At 34.9% G+C, this 12,212-nt stretch overlaps 3 protein-coding genes across 3 annotated transcripts in view; 2 read left to right on the forward strand and 1 right to left on the reverse strand.

The window, feature by feature from the left end:
- The window catches only part of LOC108751591 (transmembrane protein 53), a 4,438-nt gene extending 709 nt beyond the window's left edge, over window positions 1-3,729 (forward strand). The window contains 5 exon segments of the mRNA XM_018491846.1: window positions 289-496; window positions 1,706-1,789; window positions 1,791-1,858; window positions 1,993-2,203; window positions 2,619-3,729. Coding sequence (XP_018347348.1) covers window positions 289-496; window positions 1,706-1,789; window positions 1,791-1,858; window positions 1,993-2,203; window positions 2,619-2,900 — 853 coding nt within the window. The 3' untranslated portion in view covers window positions 2,901-3,729.
- A 1,405-nt stretch (window positions 3,730-5,134) lies between these two features.
- On the forward strand, window positions 5,135-8,313 carry LOC108751592. Its single transcript, XM_018491847.1, has 6 exons — window positions 5,135-5,560; window positions 5,630-5,752; window positions 5,829-6,030; window positions 6,409-6,592; window positions 6,872-7,048; window positions 7,170-8,313. Exons 2-6 carry the CDS (start codon window positions 5,736-5,738, stop codon window positions 8,300-8,302), a joined length of 1,713 nt encoding a protein of 570 aa, XP_018347349.1. The 5' UTR covers window positions 5,135-5,560; window positions 5,630-5,735; the 3' UTR covers window positions 8,303-8,313.
- Window positions 8,314-8,371: 58 nt separating this feature from the next.
- LOC108751625 (sodium-dependent phosphate transport protein 1, chloroplastic-like) lies at window positions 8,372-11,637 on the reverse strand. The gene is made up of 8 exons (XM_018491904.1): window positions 10,976-11,637; window positions 10,742-10,901; window positions 10,158-10,270; window positions 9,942-10,073; window positions 9,661-9,868; window positions 9,443-9,587; window positions 9,247-9,361; window positions 8,372-9,153 (listed from the first exon to the last, which is right to left on the reverse strand). The coding sequence occupies exons 1-8, from the start codon at window positions 11,165-11,167 to the stop codon at window positions 8,998-9,000; spliced, it is 1,221 nt and encodes a 406-aa protein (XP_018347406.1). The 5' UTR covers window positions 11,168-11,637; the 3' UTR covers window positions 8,372-8,997.
- Between the last annotated feature and the right edge of the window lie 575 nt (window positions 11,638-12,212).

The raw sequence follows: 12,212 nt of genomic DNA on the forward strand, positions 1-12,212 counted from the left end.
ACGATTTTTATTACATGAATCGAATTCGAAAGCGGGATTTTCTTTCTAATGCAATGTCTCGCGAAATGCGAGGTCGGAGGATACTTGAAATCGAAAATGCAATACCGTAATGTAGAACCGGAAATACTCCATTTTTGCGAGTACAACATGACGCATCGGATACGCTCGTGTCAAATCCATTAATTCGATCGCAAAGAGCGATCGATGTTGCTCAACGCCGTTCGAAATACAATTAATCTCCTGATAATAATTAATTTTCGCGTTGCATTCTCGTATATATACTCGTAGTTGCATCACGCTGCGTTACACAGCGCCGGTGGAATACCTGTTCTGGCGCCGGGACAAGATGCCTTACATCGGCAAGCGGTTGCTGCAGGTGATCACCGACGAGCGGCTGGACGAGCATCCCATATTCTTTCACGTCTTCAGCAACGGCGGAGCGTTCCTGTATCAGCACATCAGCCTCGCGATGCAGAGGGCTAATACTCCGTTCAAGGTAGACGTCTCGTCGCGACGAAAATCTCTTTACGTCAAGTCCGCTAGACAATCTGCAATTCGTGTCAGAATTATAATAGTATGCTGTACATAATTATACTTAGCATAATTACTACATTAAGTATAATTTATACTGCGTAGAATTATACTTTACATATGCGGGGGTGTTTTTAGCCCTTTAAACGTTTTTCGTGTTTTAAATGTATAAAATTATATAGAGAAGTCTATTTTGAATTTTAATTGAACTAAATTTTGAATCACACACAAGACAGTCATGTATTGCAATTTGCGTTAGATCTCTTTTTTTTTCAAATTTTACATTTATTTCTACTTACAATTTCTACTTACAATATATGTCATGATTTTTTATGTACGCTGTATGTATTAATGTATTTCACGATGTATTTTAGTGTATATTTTATATATATTTGCATTCCGATTCCTCTATTATTTCTCTCATTACACAATCCAGAAAGTATGTAACAATTAACAGTAACATAACTGTTAATTATTATTTCCCACTCGACAAATTGTAATATAACACTTGTTATAAATTATTATATTATAAATTATATTATAAACAGTCATATTATTGAGTAGGAATCTTGTAACTAATAGTTATGTTACTTTATTAATTGAAGTTTGCTGGATTGTGTAATACGAAAAAAAAAGAATTAAAGAATTAAAAATATTAACATAAAATGTACCTTAAAATGCAGTCACACATACAAAAATGTATATCGTATAAAATTATGTATTCCACACGGAGAGAATTATCTTTTAAAATTCACCCTGAAAATATGGTAGTTGTGGTACACAATATTTTAAAGATTTTTAATGCACTTCAGTAAAATTAATCAAATTTATTTTATATTTTATTGTATTTTATTTTTATATTGTAGTTTTATTAATAAATTATCCTCTTCTTAATAACTAATTAAGAAAAGGATAACGTGACTTTAGCGTTTATCGTATCTGGATCCACGTTAATGCAAAAACTCCCTTATGTTGTCCCAAAACTACCATATCTTCGAGGTAAACTCTAAGAAAAAATTCTCTCCGTGTACATTTTATATTATATATTTTGTTCCAGACACAAATTGTAAAGCATTTAAAGTAGAGAAGATAGAGAATGTGTACAGAATAATTATCCTATAAAATTATTTTATTTGCTATATCGACATATAAGAATTTCTGACTGGAATTTCAGGTCAGGGGAGTGATATTCGACAGCGCACCCGGTGAGAGAAGACTAACAGCACTTTTCAAGGCAATCAGCGCGATTATCGGTGGTAACCCCCTCACGAACCTGCCGATGTCATTCGTCATCACGTTCTTCCTCTCCGTACTCTGGTTCTTCGAGGTAAACGAACAACATGTTGACACTCCGTGATTCTCATTGTCTCAATGAACATTAAGCCAGCATGAAACGATCGTAATCTTCATTAATTGCCGAACACGTCCGACACGATCTCATCGCAAACGTATGTTTGTCAGGGCGGCGTACCATATCATGTCCATAGATCGGATCATTTCAGAGCTGTACCGACGCTGTACAGTTTATATGTCGATTTATGATCGTCAGGTAATTGCGCAGGCTTTCAGCAGAACGCCTATTCCGACGAACCCGATCGCCCTCGCGGAGGAAGCTTATTCTTGGCCTCAGCTGTTCCTTTACTCCAATAGCGATACTCTGATCCCAGCGTCAGTAAGTTTCCACTTTTTTATGCTAATTCCACAATAAAACAACCAACAGTAACGTAACATTGACGTTTACAGTCAGCAATGTAACTGTTGTACAGTAAAACATATTTGTTAAAATTGGCGTTGAATTTTTTTCACACAACTCGAATGTTAATTTAACGCAATGTGATTATCACGTTATTTGAATAATTTTTGTCAAATTGATATTCAACATTTTTACCGAGCCAAAATAATTTGTATAAATAAACAAGTAGAAATATAAAGATAATGCGCCGTAAAAAAGAATGTTGAATGTGAAATGTTGAAAGTTTTAATGTCCTTTGAAATTAGAGAGTTTAATTGAATGTACCTTATCATTATTACAATCCTAGATGTAATGAGAAGAATCTTGTTACACGAGAGATTCTGTCTTTCATCAGGACGTCGAGAAGTTCGCCAGTCGGAGGGCCGAGAGGGGTGTGAGGGTGCAGCTCGTCCTGTTCACCAATTCGCCGCATGTCAAGCACTACACGACCTACCGCGACGTCTACGTGAACACGGTGTGCAGCTTCATTCACGAATGCCTGATCTCGCCGAGTCCGTCGAGGAGCCTGCTGACCCTGGACCGCGGCGACGATCGCGGCTCTCAGAGCTACGACGCGCCGCCGGATCTCACGAAGCGCGTCGTGTTGCCCCATGAGGCCGGCAAACAGCAGAACTAGTAGTCCGGAGAAGACGCTAATAGATGTCAAAATAGTTGCCCGCTAGAGGATCGCGCTGGTGGCACGCGCGCGGCCTCGCGGGTGCAGGCGTAAAGGGAGAGAGGATCGATGATCAATTTATTACGTCTACATTTTATAGACTAAAAAGTCTACGAGGAAAGGAGTGAATTCGAAGGAAAAATGTCTGGAATCCACTTGGCGCAATTACGATCTCCCAATCTCCCCGTTCGAAATTGATCTTCGAACTGCTAAACAATTTCTCCTCCTCGTCGTTTCTCTCTTCGTATTTCCGTTTCTATTCATTGCGATTCCAAGACGGAAAAATCGTATAATTAGGGCGGTCGACTTTTTTTGTTAAAATGAACAAAGAGAAATGTTTCCAACGATAAAAAATCAGGAAAGAATTCAAAAATTTTGTGGAATAGTGGAATCCTGATTTTAAGAGATCGGGAGATTGAGATTTCGCAGAACAGATTTCTCACGATTCTTTCAGTTCACTCGTTTCATAAAGTAAAGAGGCGACGTCCGAGATGCTGGAAACGGTGCTACGTTAATGTACAGAGCTGTTTTATATGAAGTTAATTATTATTTTTGAGTGAAAGTTATTCAAATGAAAATGTGAATTTTTTTATGAGCCGAGCGAGAGAGTAGATACGCGGTGGCGCAAGAGCTTTCAAATATATATATTAAATGTACTTTGATGTATTTCGATGATTATTCATATAAGCTCTTAAAAACATAAAGATTTCTATTAAAGCTTATGTCAATTTTACTTCAGTTTTTTTTTATTTCTATATGCAATTCAAATGTCACAACATACATACTTACACACAGAAAAATACATACTGTATGCAAATAAAAATTATTTGTTTTGAATATTTCAAAGTTCATATATCCACAACTCTATCATAAGTTCATTACAAGCATCATTTGAAATATATTCGTAGTTAATTTAACGTTTCAATCGAGATTACTTTAATTTATTAAAACATTCAATTTTCTTATTACATAAAGTCGATTCTTCAATTAATTTTATAATATTCTTCAAAAGAAAATAAAATTCCTGTTTTAAGTACATAATAAGTTTTTTTTTAATTTAATTTTTTTAATTTTTTGTAACAAGTATACATTTTAAGATTATTATAAAGAAAATATTCTTTGTTTAAGATAACTGTTACTTAAAAGAAAGTAAATATGATTAATCACTTTTCTTAACAATATATAGAATGATATCTTTTTGTGTGTACTCGCGCGTTATTTATTTCCTACAATCTCTGAAAATTTTTTGAGACTCCTCGCAATATCGTTTTAGTGGATCAGAATCGATTCCTGGTCGAGTTATGTGCACTGTTTGCGGCATCATGAGCCTTGTCAAAATTTCCTGATTTTCGCCAAAACGGCGAAGGAACCGATAGTGTGCATATCCTCTCTCTCTCTCTCTTTCTCTCTCTCTCTCTCTCACACACACTCTCTTTCTTTATCTATCTATCTCCTTTGTCTTAGTCCTTTATGTTTTCCTCGTGTCAGCTTGATTCTTCCTTCGTACTTTTTTATTACTCCTTCCGCCACCGCGTGTCCGAGTGACCGCCGTTTTAGAAGCTCGCAAGCTCGTAGACTCGAATGCATCCGTATATATTCTTTGTACAATAATCTGGATAAGCGAATCTCTCTTGTTGAACAATTGTGTGCGTTCTCTTTCGTGGAGGTGTCGAGGACTAATTGCGAGAGAGATTTCTAAAACGAAATGGATACATTTGATAGAAAATCGTATACGCAATATCGTGCAATGTATTTACCGCTTACGCTCGCGCTCTTTCCTACGCAGCGGAATAAAGAAGCCGCACAAAAGAATCAAGCTGGACTTGATTTAGCTTTTACGCAATCCACGATCCGAAAATGCATGGCCGATTCGATAAAAAGAAAACGCAAGATTTTTTCCTTGTGTCTCGAATTATATCAGTGATAAACTATCGAGAACGCTCGAGGCGCTCGAGCGTATAGCTCTGTATCGTTAACATCTCTTTACATATATATATATATATATATATTTAAAAATAATATAAATATATTTTGATCTGTCGATTAGTTATACGAATAAAGACTGATAAATAAAACTACAAAGCCTTTTGTTTTTTTTTTTTCTTCAAACGAATGAATGTATATCCGAATTCCCTCCATTGATGATATTTTAATGTTTTTTTAGATGAAATCGGATATCGATTTTGATATTTTTTTATGATCAAATATGAATGAAGTTGGAAAGGTTACGTCAATGTGCAACACGTAATACGCGGTCGGCGATTTTCTCATTTTCATCCAAGCGTTGCTTTTAATAGATTTGCTAAAAATATACATATAAAAATAATATACATTTTTTTTTGTCTGTCTGAAAATCGTACTATATAGTTTCGCGAAACACAATTTGAGAAGTAAAATTCAAGACACATCAATTTTTAAATCAAAACCATTTCGTATTCTTATTATGCCTTATTCCCTTTCGCCGTGAATCTAAATACTGCCCGTGTCAAGACACAAAATTGTGAGGAGTATAATAGAATTAACGCCCTGTCTGTTTTCGTGGAAAGAGCAGAACGGGAGAAGGCATTGCTAGAGCACGCGGACGTACTAAAATGCAAATTAACTTCTCTCTCCGGAACGAAGTGAGAAAAAGAGATCATATATGCGTTTAAACATATACATAATTATATATGACATGAATTAATTTGCAGTATCAAAAAATCACGTCAATATAATCAAAAGAAGACCAAAAGAACGGCTAATCGTAACAGAGTGGACAAGAATGGAAATAAACTGTGCTCAGAGGAACAGATTTGCATGGATACTTATACAAAGTAAAATTTCTATCTTCTTGTAAACGATAGTACACGTTGATTTCAATTTATATATAAAATTTTTTAATCCATACAGAACGAGTCTTGTTAAAATCTATGATGAGAAATTTCGGCAATTTCCACGGGATTTAAAGGCGCATGGCGATCAAAATAAGAATAACCTGAATTCTTATTATAATAAATTGGATGGAAGTCAAAAATTACAAACCAATGCTGTCTTGAATAAAGCAAAACTCTTTAACAAGGATATCGTAGGAACTAAAGTAAAACGCGATATTGTACGTTTTTCTATTTATTTAAAAATTTATTGAGATCCATAATTAATATATATCGCCAAAAGATATACATATAATTTACATCTCAAATAGCAGAGTGATAGGCCCCTCCTATTTTAGTTGAATCTCATCTTCCCGCTTTTTCTTTTCATGTTAAAGAGAAAAAGAGGAAAGATAAGCTATGCAAAAAAAATTCAGCTAAAAATAACAAACTTATAATAAAAGATGACACAGTGACGTCTATAATAGATTAAAATAGGTTCTTTTTAATGTCGTTCTTGGAATCATTATACAATAGTCTTTTTTTAATTTATTTCAAGAATGCTAGTTACAAATTTGTTAATGCTGATTAAATATTAATAAGAATATTTTTCGAGACAGATAGCGGAAAATATAACAAAGCAGGGAAAAAGATTACCTGTACATTCCACAAAAAGAATTTCGGCGACAAGCAATTTCATCTACGAATTTACTCCGTTTGTTAATACTGAACAATCACGTCCGTTAACGTCTCAGACTATTTTGTGGCGTAAAAATAGCTCTGCGCAAATTCATTCTAAAACAGGTATGAAGCTAATTAAATTAAATATTGTCTCTTCGTCCACTCGAATTTTTAAATTATTACACGTTTTAAGATTTACATAATCGGTAAAAATACAGGTTACATAAAAATACAGTATTCCAAAATTTACTGCCAGTATTGAAAATTTATAGTCTACGTCACTATTAAATTTTCAGTATTGTAAATTTTAAAACACAGATGGAAATATTTGGATACTCACAGATAAAAATATTTAATTCCAAGATATTCTACATTTTTTATTAGTGTATATTTATTATATAGATTTTATGGAACGGAAATCATCCGCTGTCTTGCCGGAATTGAAGTCACATATCGATTTCGTGACAAATGATCCAGATTTGTATGTAACGAATTCTTCTCCGATGAAAAATACTTGCCTTCCAATACTTGGTGGAGAGAATCCGTCGAGGATACTAAACAAACAAGTTGACAATGAATGTAAATTTCTATGCTTTTATCGAATAACTTCGTTCGCTCTTCAAATGTTGTTTTTAATACCTTTTATATTATTTAAATTATAATTTTAAAAAATTATACAATTCGATCGTTTATACCTCAGTCGAGCAAGACATAGATCACGAAGTGGAGAAAGTAAAGTCTGCGTGGCAAGAGTTACGAGGAGAAAAAGATTGGAAGAAGGGTAAGAATCGCATTGACAGTGTCCAAACGAAAAAACTGTACGAGATACTAGAGAAGATGACGTGCGAGATAGACAGAGTTCAGAGAAATTACATGGATCCCAAGGCGAATCGTTACTTGCACAAAAGCGCGAATAATGTTCTCAAAACGAGCAAGCCAAGTTTACGGGAACAAGCTGAAATTATAAGAAACTTAATCTTTCCCGACAGAAAAGCGAGGACTAAATCAGCATTTTCTATTCTGAAAAACGAAGATAGTAAAACAATTGATAAAGATATGGCAAGGATACGATTCGACGAAGGTGTGGAAAATATTTTAACGGATAAACAATTAAATAAGAATTTCGTCTCATCGAATTATACTGCGAAAAAGCAGTCTAAACGCACTGAAGCGCACGAGTATGACATCCCCGTTGATAAAAGATCAACCATACAATCACCATACAAAGATCACAATATAATTGCATCAAATAAGAAACAAGATACAGTTGTTACAGATATAATGAAGCCAAAGTTTACAGATGAAAGTAGAATAAGAGCGAAGATAAGATCTTCCATCGAGGAGTATCTACAACATCACACTGATAATATTCACAAATCATGCGGCATCGAAGAGAAAAAGGAAGAATATTCTCAAAGTGTAAAACCATCTGTAAGCGATATTGAAAATATTCTAGCGAATCATAATATTGGACCGCACATGTTGTATGAAAATTTCGAAAGACACAGTGATGACTACGATTCGGAAAATTACGCAAGCGAAGATGATGTATATCACTCTTACTCGAATACTGCAACACAAGTGACATCCGTTGATACTACCCAAGAGAATAGAAGAATTCATGATATGTCTCTCGAGAATACGGAATTATATAACGATATACGACCGACGAAAGCGGTCGATGCGAAATCTTTCAATATTCGGAGACACTCGAGCGCAACAAATTTGCAAGATAACGCCTGCATTAAAATGGGATTAAACGAAAATTTATCGAGAGACACGCTGTCGCAAATATTGCAGTCGGAATACTTGAGAAAGGACTTATCTTTATAATATCTGCTGTACGTGGCAGAAATATTCATTAATATATATTTATTTTTATATATAAACATTACTAAATTATATTTTAAATTGTTTGAAATTTTATCATTTCGTAAGTCTTGTTCTCATTTTCCAGTTCTTACAATACGTGAGTGAACAGATTATCTCTCCTATGTGCTAAAATATTTTAAAAAATATATAAATGTGAAAGTTAAAATTTCTTCTATGTACAGTCTTAAGTTTTATAAAATATACATTTTATATCCTAACCACATAACTAAAAATTTTAATTTTTATTATAACAATCACAAAATGTTTTCCGCTAATTCTTGAGTGATACAATACATATATTGATTAAGGTGTATGATGAGTTTCATAAATGTGTCTTGCATTTCTCAATTATTTTTTCAAATAATTCCATTCTTTCCATCAAGTTATGGCACTGTCTGTCAAAATCACACTTTGTTGCCTCAAAAAAGATAATAAAAATTTATTTAAGATATAAATAAAGCATCATGATATGTCTTCGACTGGCCGATACGCGATGCATCACACCAACATTCTGGTAAACGTTCGTAGCTACCTCATTGGGAATCATTCAAAATGATCTAAAAGCAAACAGGCATCTCAGTGTTTTGAAACAAACACTTTACAACCTCTTCCTTCTTTTCAATAACAAATAATCGCTGGATGAGAGATAGAGCATATCACAACACTGGAAGCGCTGAACTATGGCTTTGGTATATTATAGCCCCGGTGAAATTAATCGCTGCCGCTAACACGAAAACTGGCATCCACCAACCGTGCGAGGCAGTTACTAATTCAGCTGTCAATGGTCCACAAAGAATTCCAGGTACTGTTGCCTGAAAATTAAGATATACACGACACAGATAATGTAGTCAACTTTACGGCAATCATATCGGTGTTGACTTATTGTTAAGTAAAAACATGCGTACAATTGTATTTGAAACTGCAAATGTAATTCCCGCATGATTCGGAGCTATATCCGCGTGATTACTTAAATGTCCGGCTGAATTGCACGCACAGAGGCCCATAGATATCGAAACAAAGCTATAAGATAATAATTTCATAGAGAAAAAAATCAAACATAGAAAAAAATAGAAAACATAAGACTAATGTTGTTATACATACACGACTGCAGCAAGCAGATTATCTACAGCACAGAAAGCTAATAGAAAAGCACCTGGTCCTATTAGGCCTATGTTTGTCATTAATCTTCTAACAGACAAAACAGACCATCTTTTTTGTATCAAAGTGTCAGCACTGTGACCAGCAACTGTGAAGAAAAGAGGATAGTTTTGAAAAATATTTAAAACAAAGTTGAAATATATATAATTATATATACTTACCAATACCAATGAGAGAATTAACGATATAAGGGAGGGCTGTCAAACTAATACTCTCCGTATTCGCAGATAAGTTTCTTGCCAAATAAGTTGGCAGCCACTGCATTATTATATAATTACTCCAATTCATCGCAAAATGTGCTATATACAAAGCCCACAGGGGCCAGTGAGCAATAAACTCAGTCCAACGTAAGCTTCTATTTTGAGCTACCTATCAATCAATTATGAAACATCAATACCAAAGATAGAATTGAAAATAAATTAAATGTCGAGCAGAAGTTTACTTTAGGAACAAATAACGGAATCTCATCTTGAGAATTAGTTTCCTGATACAGCATCAGCCACAACACTGTCCATACGATACCTATTGTCCCAAATAAATAAAATCCAGTTTGCCACGCCAAGTGGGAACATACCTAACGAATGGAAAGACGTACGATTTGTAAAATATAATTTTTTTTATAATTTAATGCACATTTTGAGAGTAAAATGAGACTTACAACAGATGCGACCACTTGGCCAACAGAACCAGCAGCTACTAGATAGCCAAAAGCGCGTGATCTTTCTTCCACAGGAACATTATGTGCGAATAAATGAAATATTACTGGTAGGCCTACAAACAATCTCAAGTTAACTCCTAATCTCAGAATGGCCTGTTTTTTTTTTTTAGCTAAATTAGCATTATTTATTTTTTATTTTAATGTTTTCTTTATACAAAAAGTGGAAAGATAAACCATATAAAGAAGTTTATAAATAGGTAAAAAGAATAGGCCTTTGTTTTTGTTTAGCAACTTTTTGCATTGTTCATCTTTTAACTTGGAGAGGAAAAACAGGTCTCAAGTCTGTTCTTTTTCAAAGAATGTTTTGAACTGCAGGTGTAAAATGGAACAATAAATTGGAGTGAAATAAATATAGTAATGTTTTGAATTGGTATATACTGCAATGGTTGCAATAAGTTGGAGTGAAATAACTAAATTTATTTCACTCCAACTTATTGCATCATATATACCAATTCAAAACACTTTTCAAAGAATAACAGACCTCACATCTGCTCCGAAATGTTCCATTCCTCCTTTATCCTTACCTAATCCTTCTCCTAGTCCTAGAACCACCCTACAAAGTATGAGTAATGGCACCGACTGTGCTAGTAACGGTGTGATGACCGTACTAATGGACCATAGCAAAACCGCTAGCATAAGTACAGTTTTGCAGCCAAAACGACTCGCTGTGCTCGCGCCGATGATCTTGAAGGAGATAATGACACATTATAGACGCTGCATTTCCATTAGCGGTGACACAAAACGTACGAATCGTCTACCTGACTAGTGAAATATCCGAAAGCAAACGCAGACAGTATCCATCCCTGCCAGTACAGGTTCCACTTAAACTCGTCGGTCATCAGCACAATGGCGATGGGCATGATGACCCTGTCAGCGGCGTTTATGAAATTCGCAGCCGAGCAGAGGGCCACGATGCGCGACGTGCGCGGTAACATCCTGAATTTTGCCATTGTCGATCTCTAGGCACCGTCAAATCGACCAGGTTTAACGACTGCCAATGATCATCTCATCGCCTAGGCTCGGTACGTTCCTGGTCAGCTGATCCTTCCTCGCTTATGACAAGCTGAACAACGCGTGCCCGCGGAAAAATGGGAAAAAGAAAACGTCGACAAACACGAGCGAAATACGTATGCCGTATGCGGTATGTGGAGCACGCAGATTTCTAACCTCTACACCTCTATACTGTTGCAGAACGACGAATGTTCTACGACGACGTACCGTTTGTATGTAACAGTAAATAAACAATCGGGATCATCGGGATTATATTTATACGCCCGTCCCGCACAGATAAACACTTTGCACTAATGTTAGAAAATCGCACTTAAACGTCATTACTAACGACAAGGACGCGGCAAGACGTGAGCACCACGAAGACACAGTTTGACGTGTCAAGTCAACACGATTGCAGCACGATCGATCCCGATATTCCCAACAGAGGGAAGCCTAAGTCCTAAGACTGGAGCTGTATCCGCGTTTTAGGTATGTACTTACAATTAATCCCGTTCATAATTTATTAATTAATAGATTCAATTCAAGTAAACCCAATATTGACCCACAACATACATCCCTAACATTTAACTAATATCTATATACATATATTTTTTTGCCAATAAATTGTCAATAGGAATTATATAATTCAATCGACAGATCACTTTCAATAACAATTACAAGCTCTAAAGATAGAAAATATAACTGAATATGATAGAAAAATAAATAAATAAATTTGAATTAATGATGATTTATCATTAAATGTTGGTTTTAAGTGAATAACATATAAATAATAGGTCTATTCACGTTGCTGACTTTTTGTATTCAGCATCTCTCTCTTCGCTTAATTTTTTGATCTCTTCAATGTCCAAATATATATTTATCTCATTTTAAGTGCAAACATTTTTGGAGGATTTCAAACAACGCGATCAGATCTATTTGAATTAATTTAACAGTGTCAAGCATAAAAACAAATGTGCATAAATATAAATAACTAGATATAAATAA

This window comes from Trachymyrmex septentrionalis, unplaced genomic scaffold, assembly GCF_001594115.1.
Source record: "Trachymyrmex septentrionalis isolate Tsep2-gDNA-1 unplaced genomic scaffold, Tsep1.0 scaffold50, whole genome shotgun sequence".
In the NCBI taxonomy this organism is placed as follows: Eukaryota; Metazoa; Arthropoda; class Insecta; order Hymenoptera; family Formicidae; genus Trachymyrmex; species Trachymyrmex septentrionalis.

Excerpts from the sequence above, each read along its gene's own strand:
- LOC108751625 (XM_018491904.1), bottom strand. The coding sequence starts at position 11,167 with ATGGCAAAATTCAGGATGTTACCGCGCACGTCGCGCATCGTGGCCCTC. Across the intron at positions 9,869-9,941 it reads TTCCGTTATTTGTTCCTAAA|GTAGCTCAAAATAGAAGCTT; the intron begins GTAAACTTCTGC and ends ATTGATTGATAG. Across the intron at positions 9,588-9,660 it reads TAATTCTCTCATTGGTATTG|TTGCTGGTCACAGTGCTGAC; the intron begins GTAAGTATATAT and ends TTTTCTTCACAG.
- LOC108751592 (XM_018491847.1), top strand. Across the intron at positions 6,031-6,408 it reads CTAAAGTAAAACGCGATATT|ATAGCGGAAAATATAACAAA; the intron begins GTACGTTTTTCT and ends TTTTCGAGACAG. Across the intron at positions 7,049-7,169 it reads CAAACAAGTTGACAATGAAT|TCGAGCAAGACATAGATCAC; the intron begins GTAAATTTCTAT and ends TTTATACCTCAG.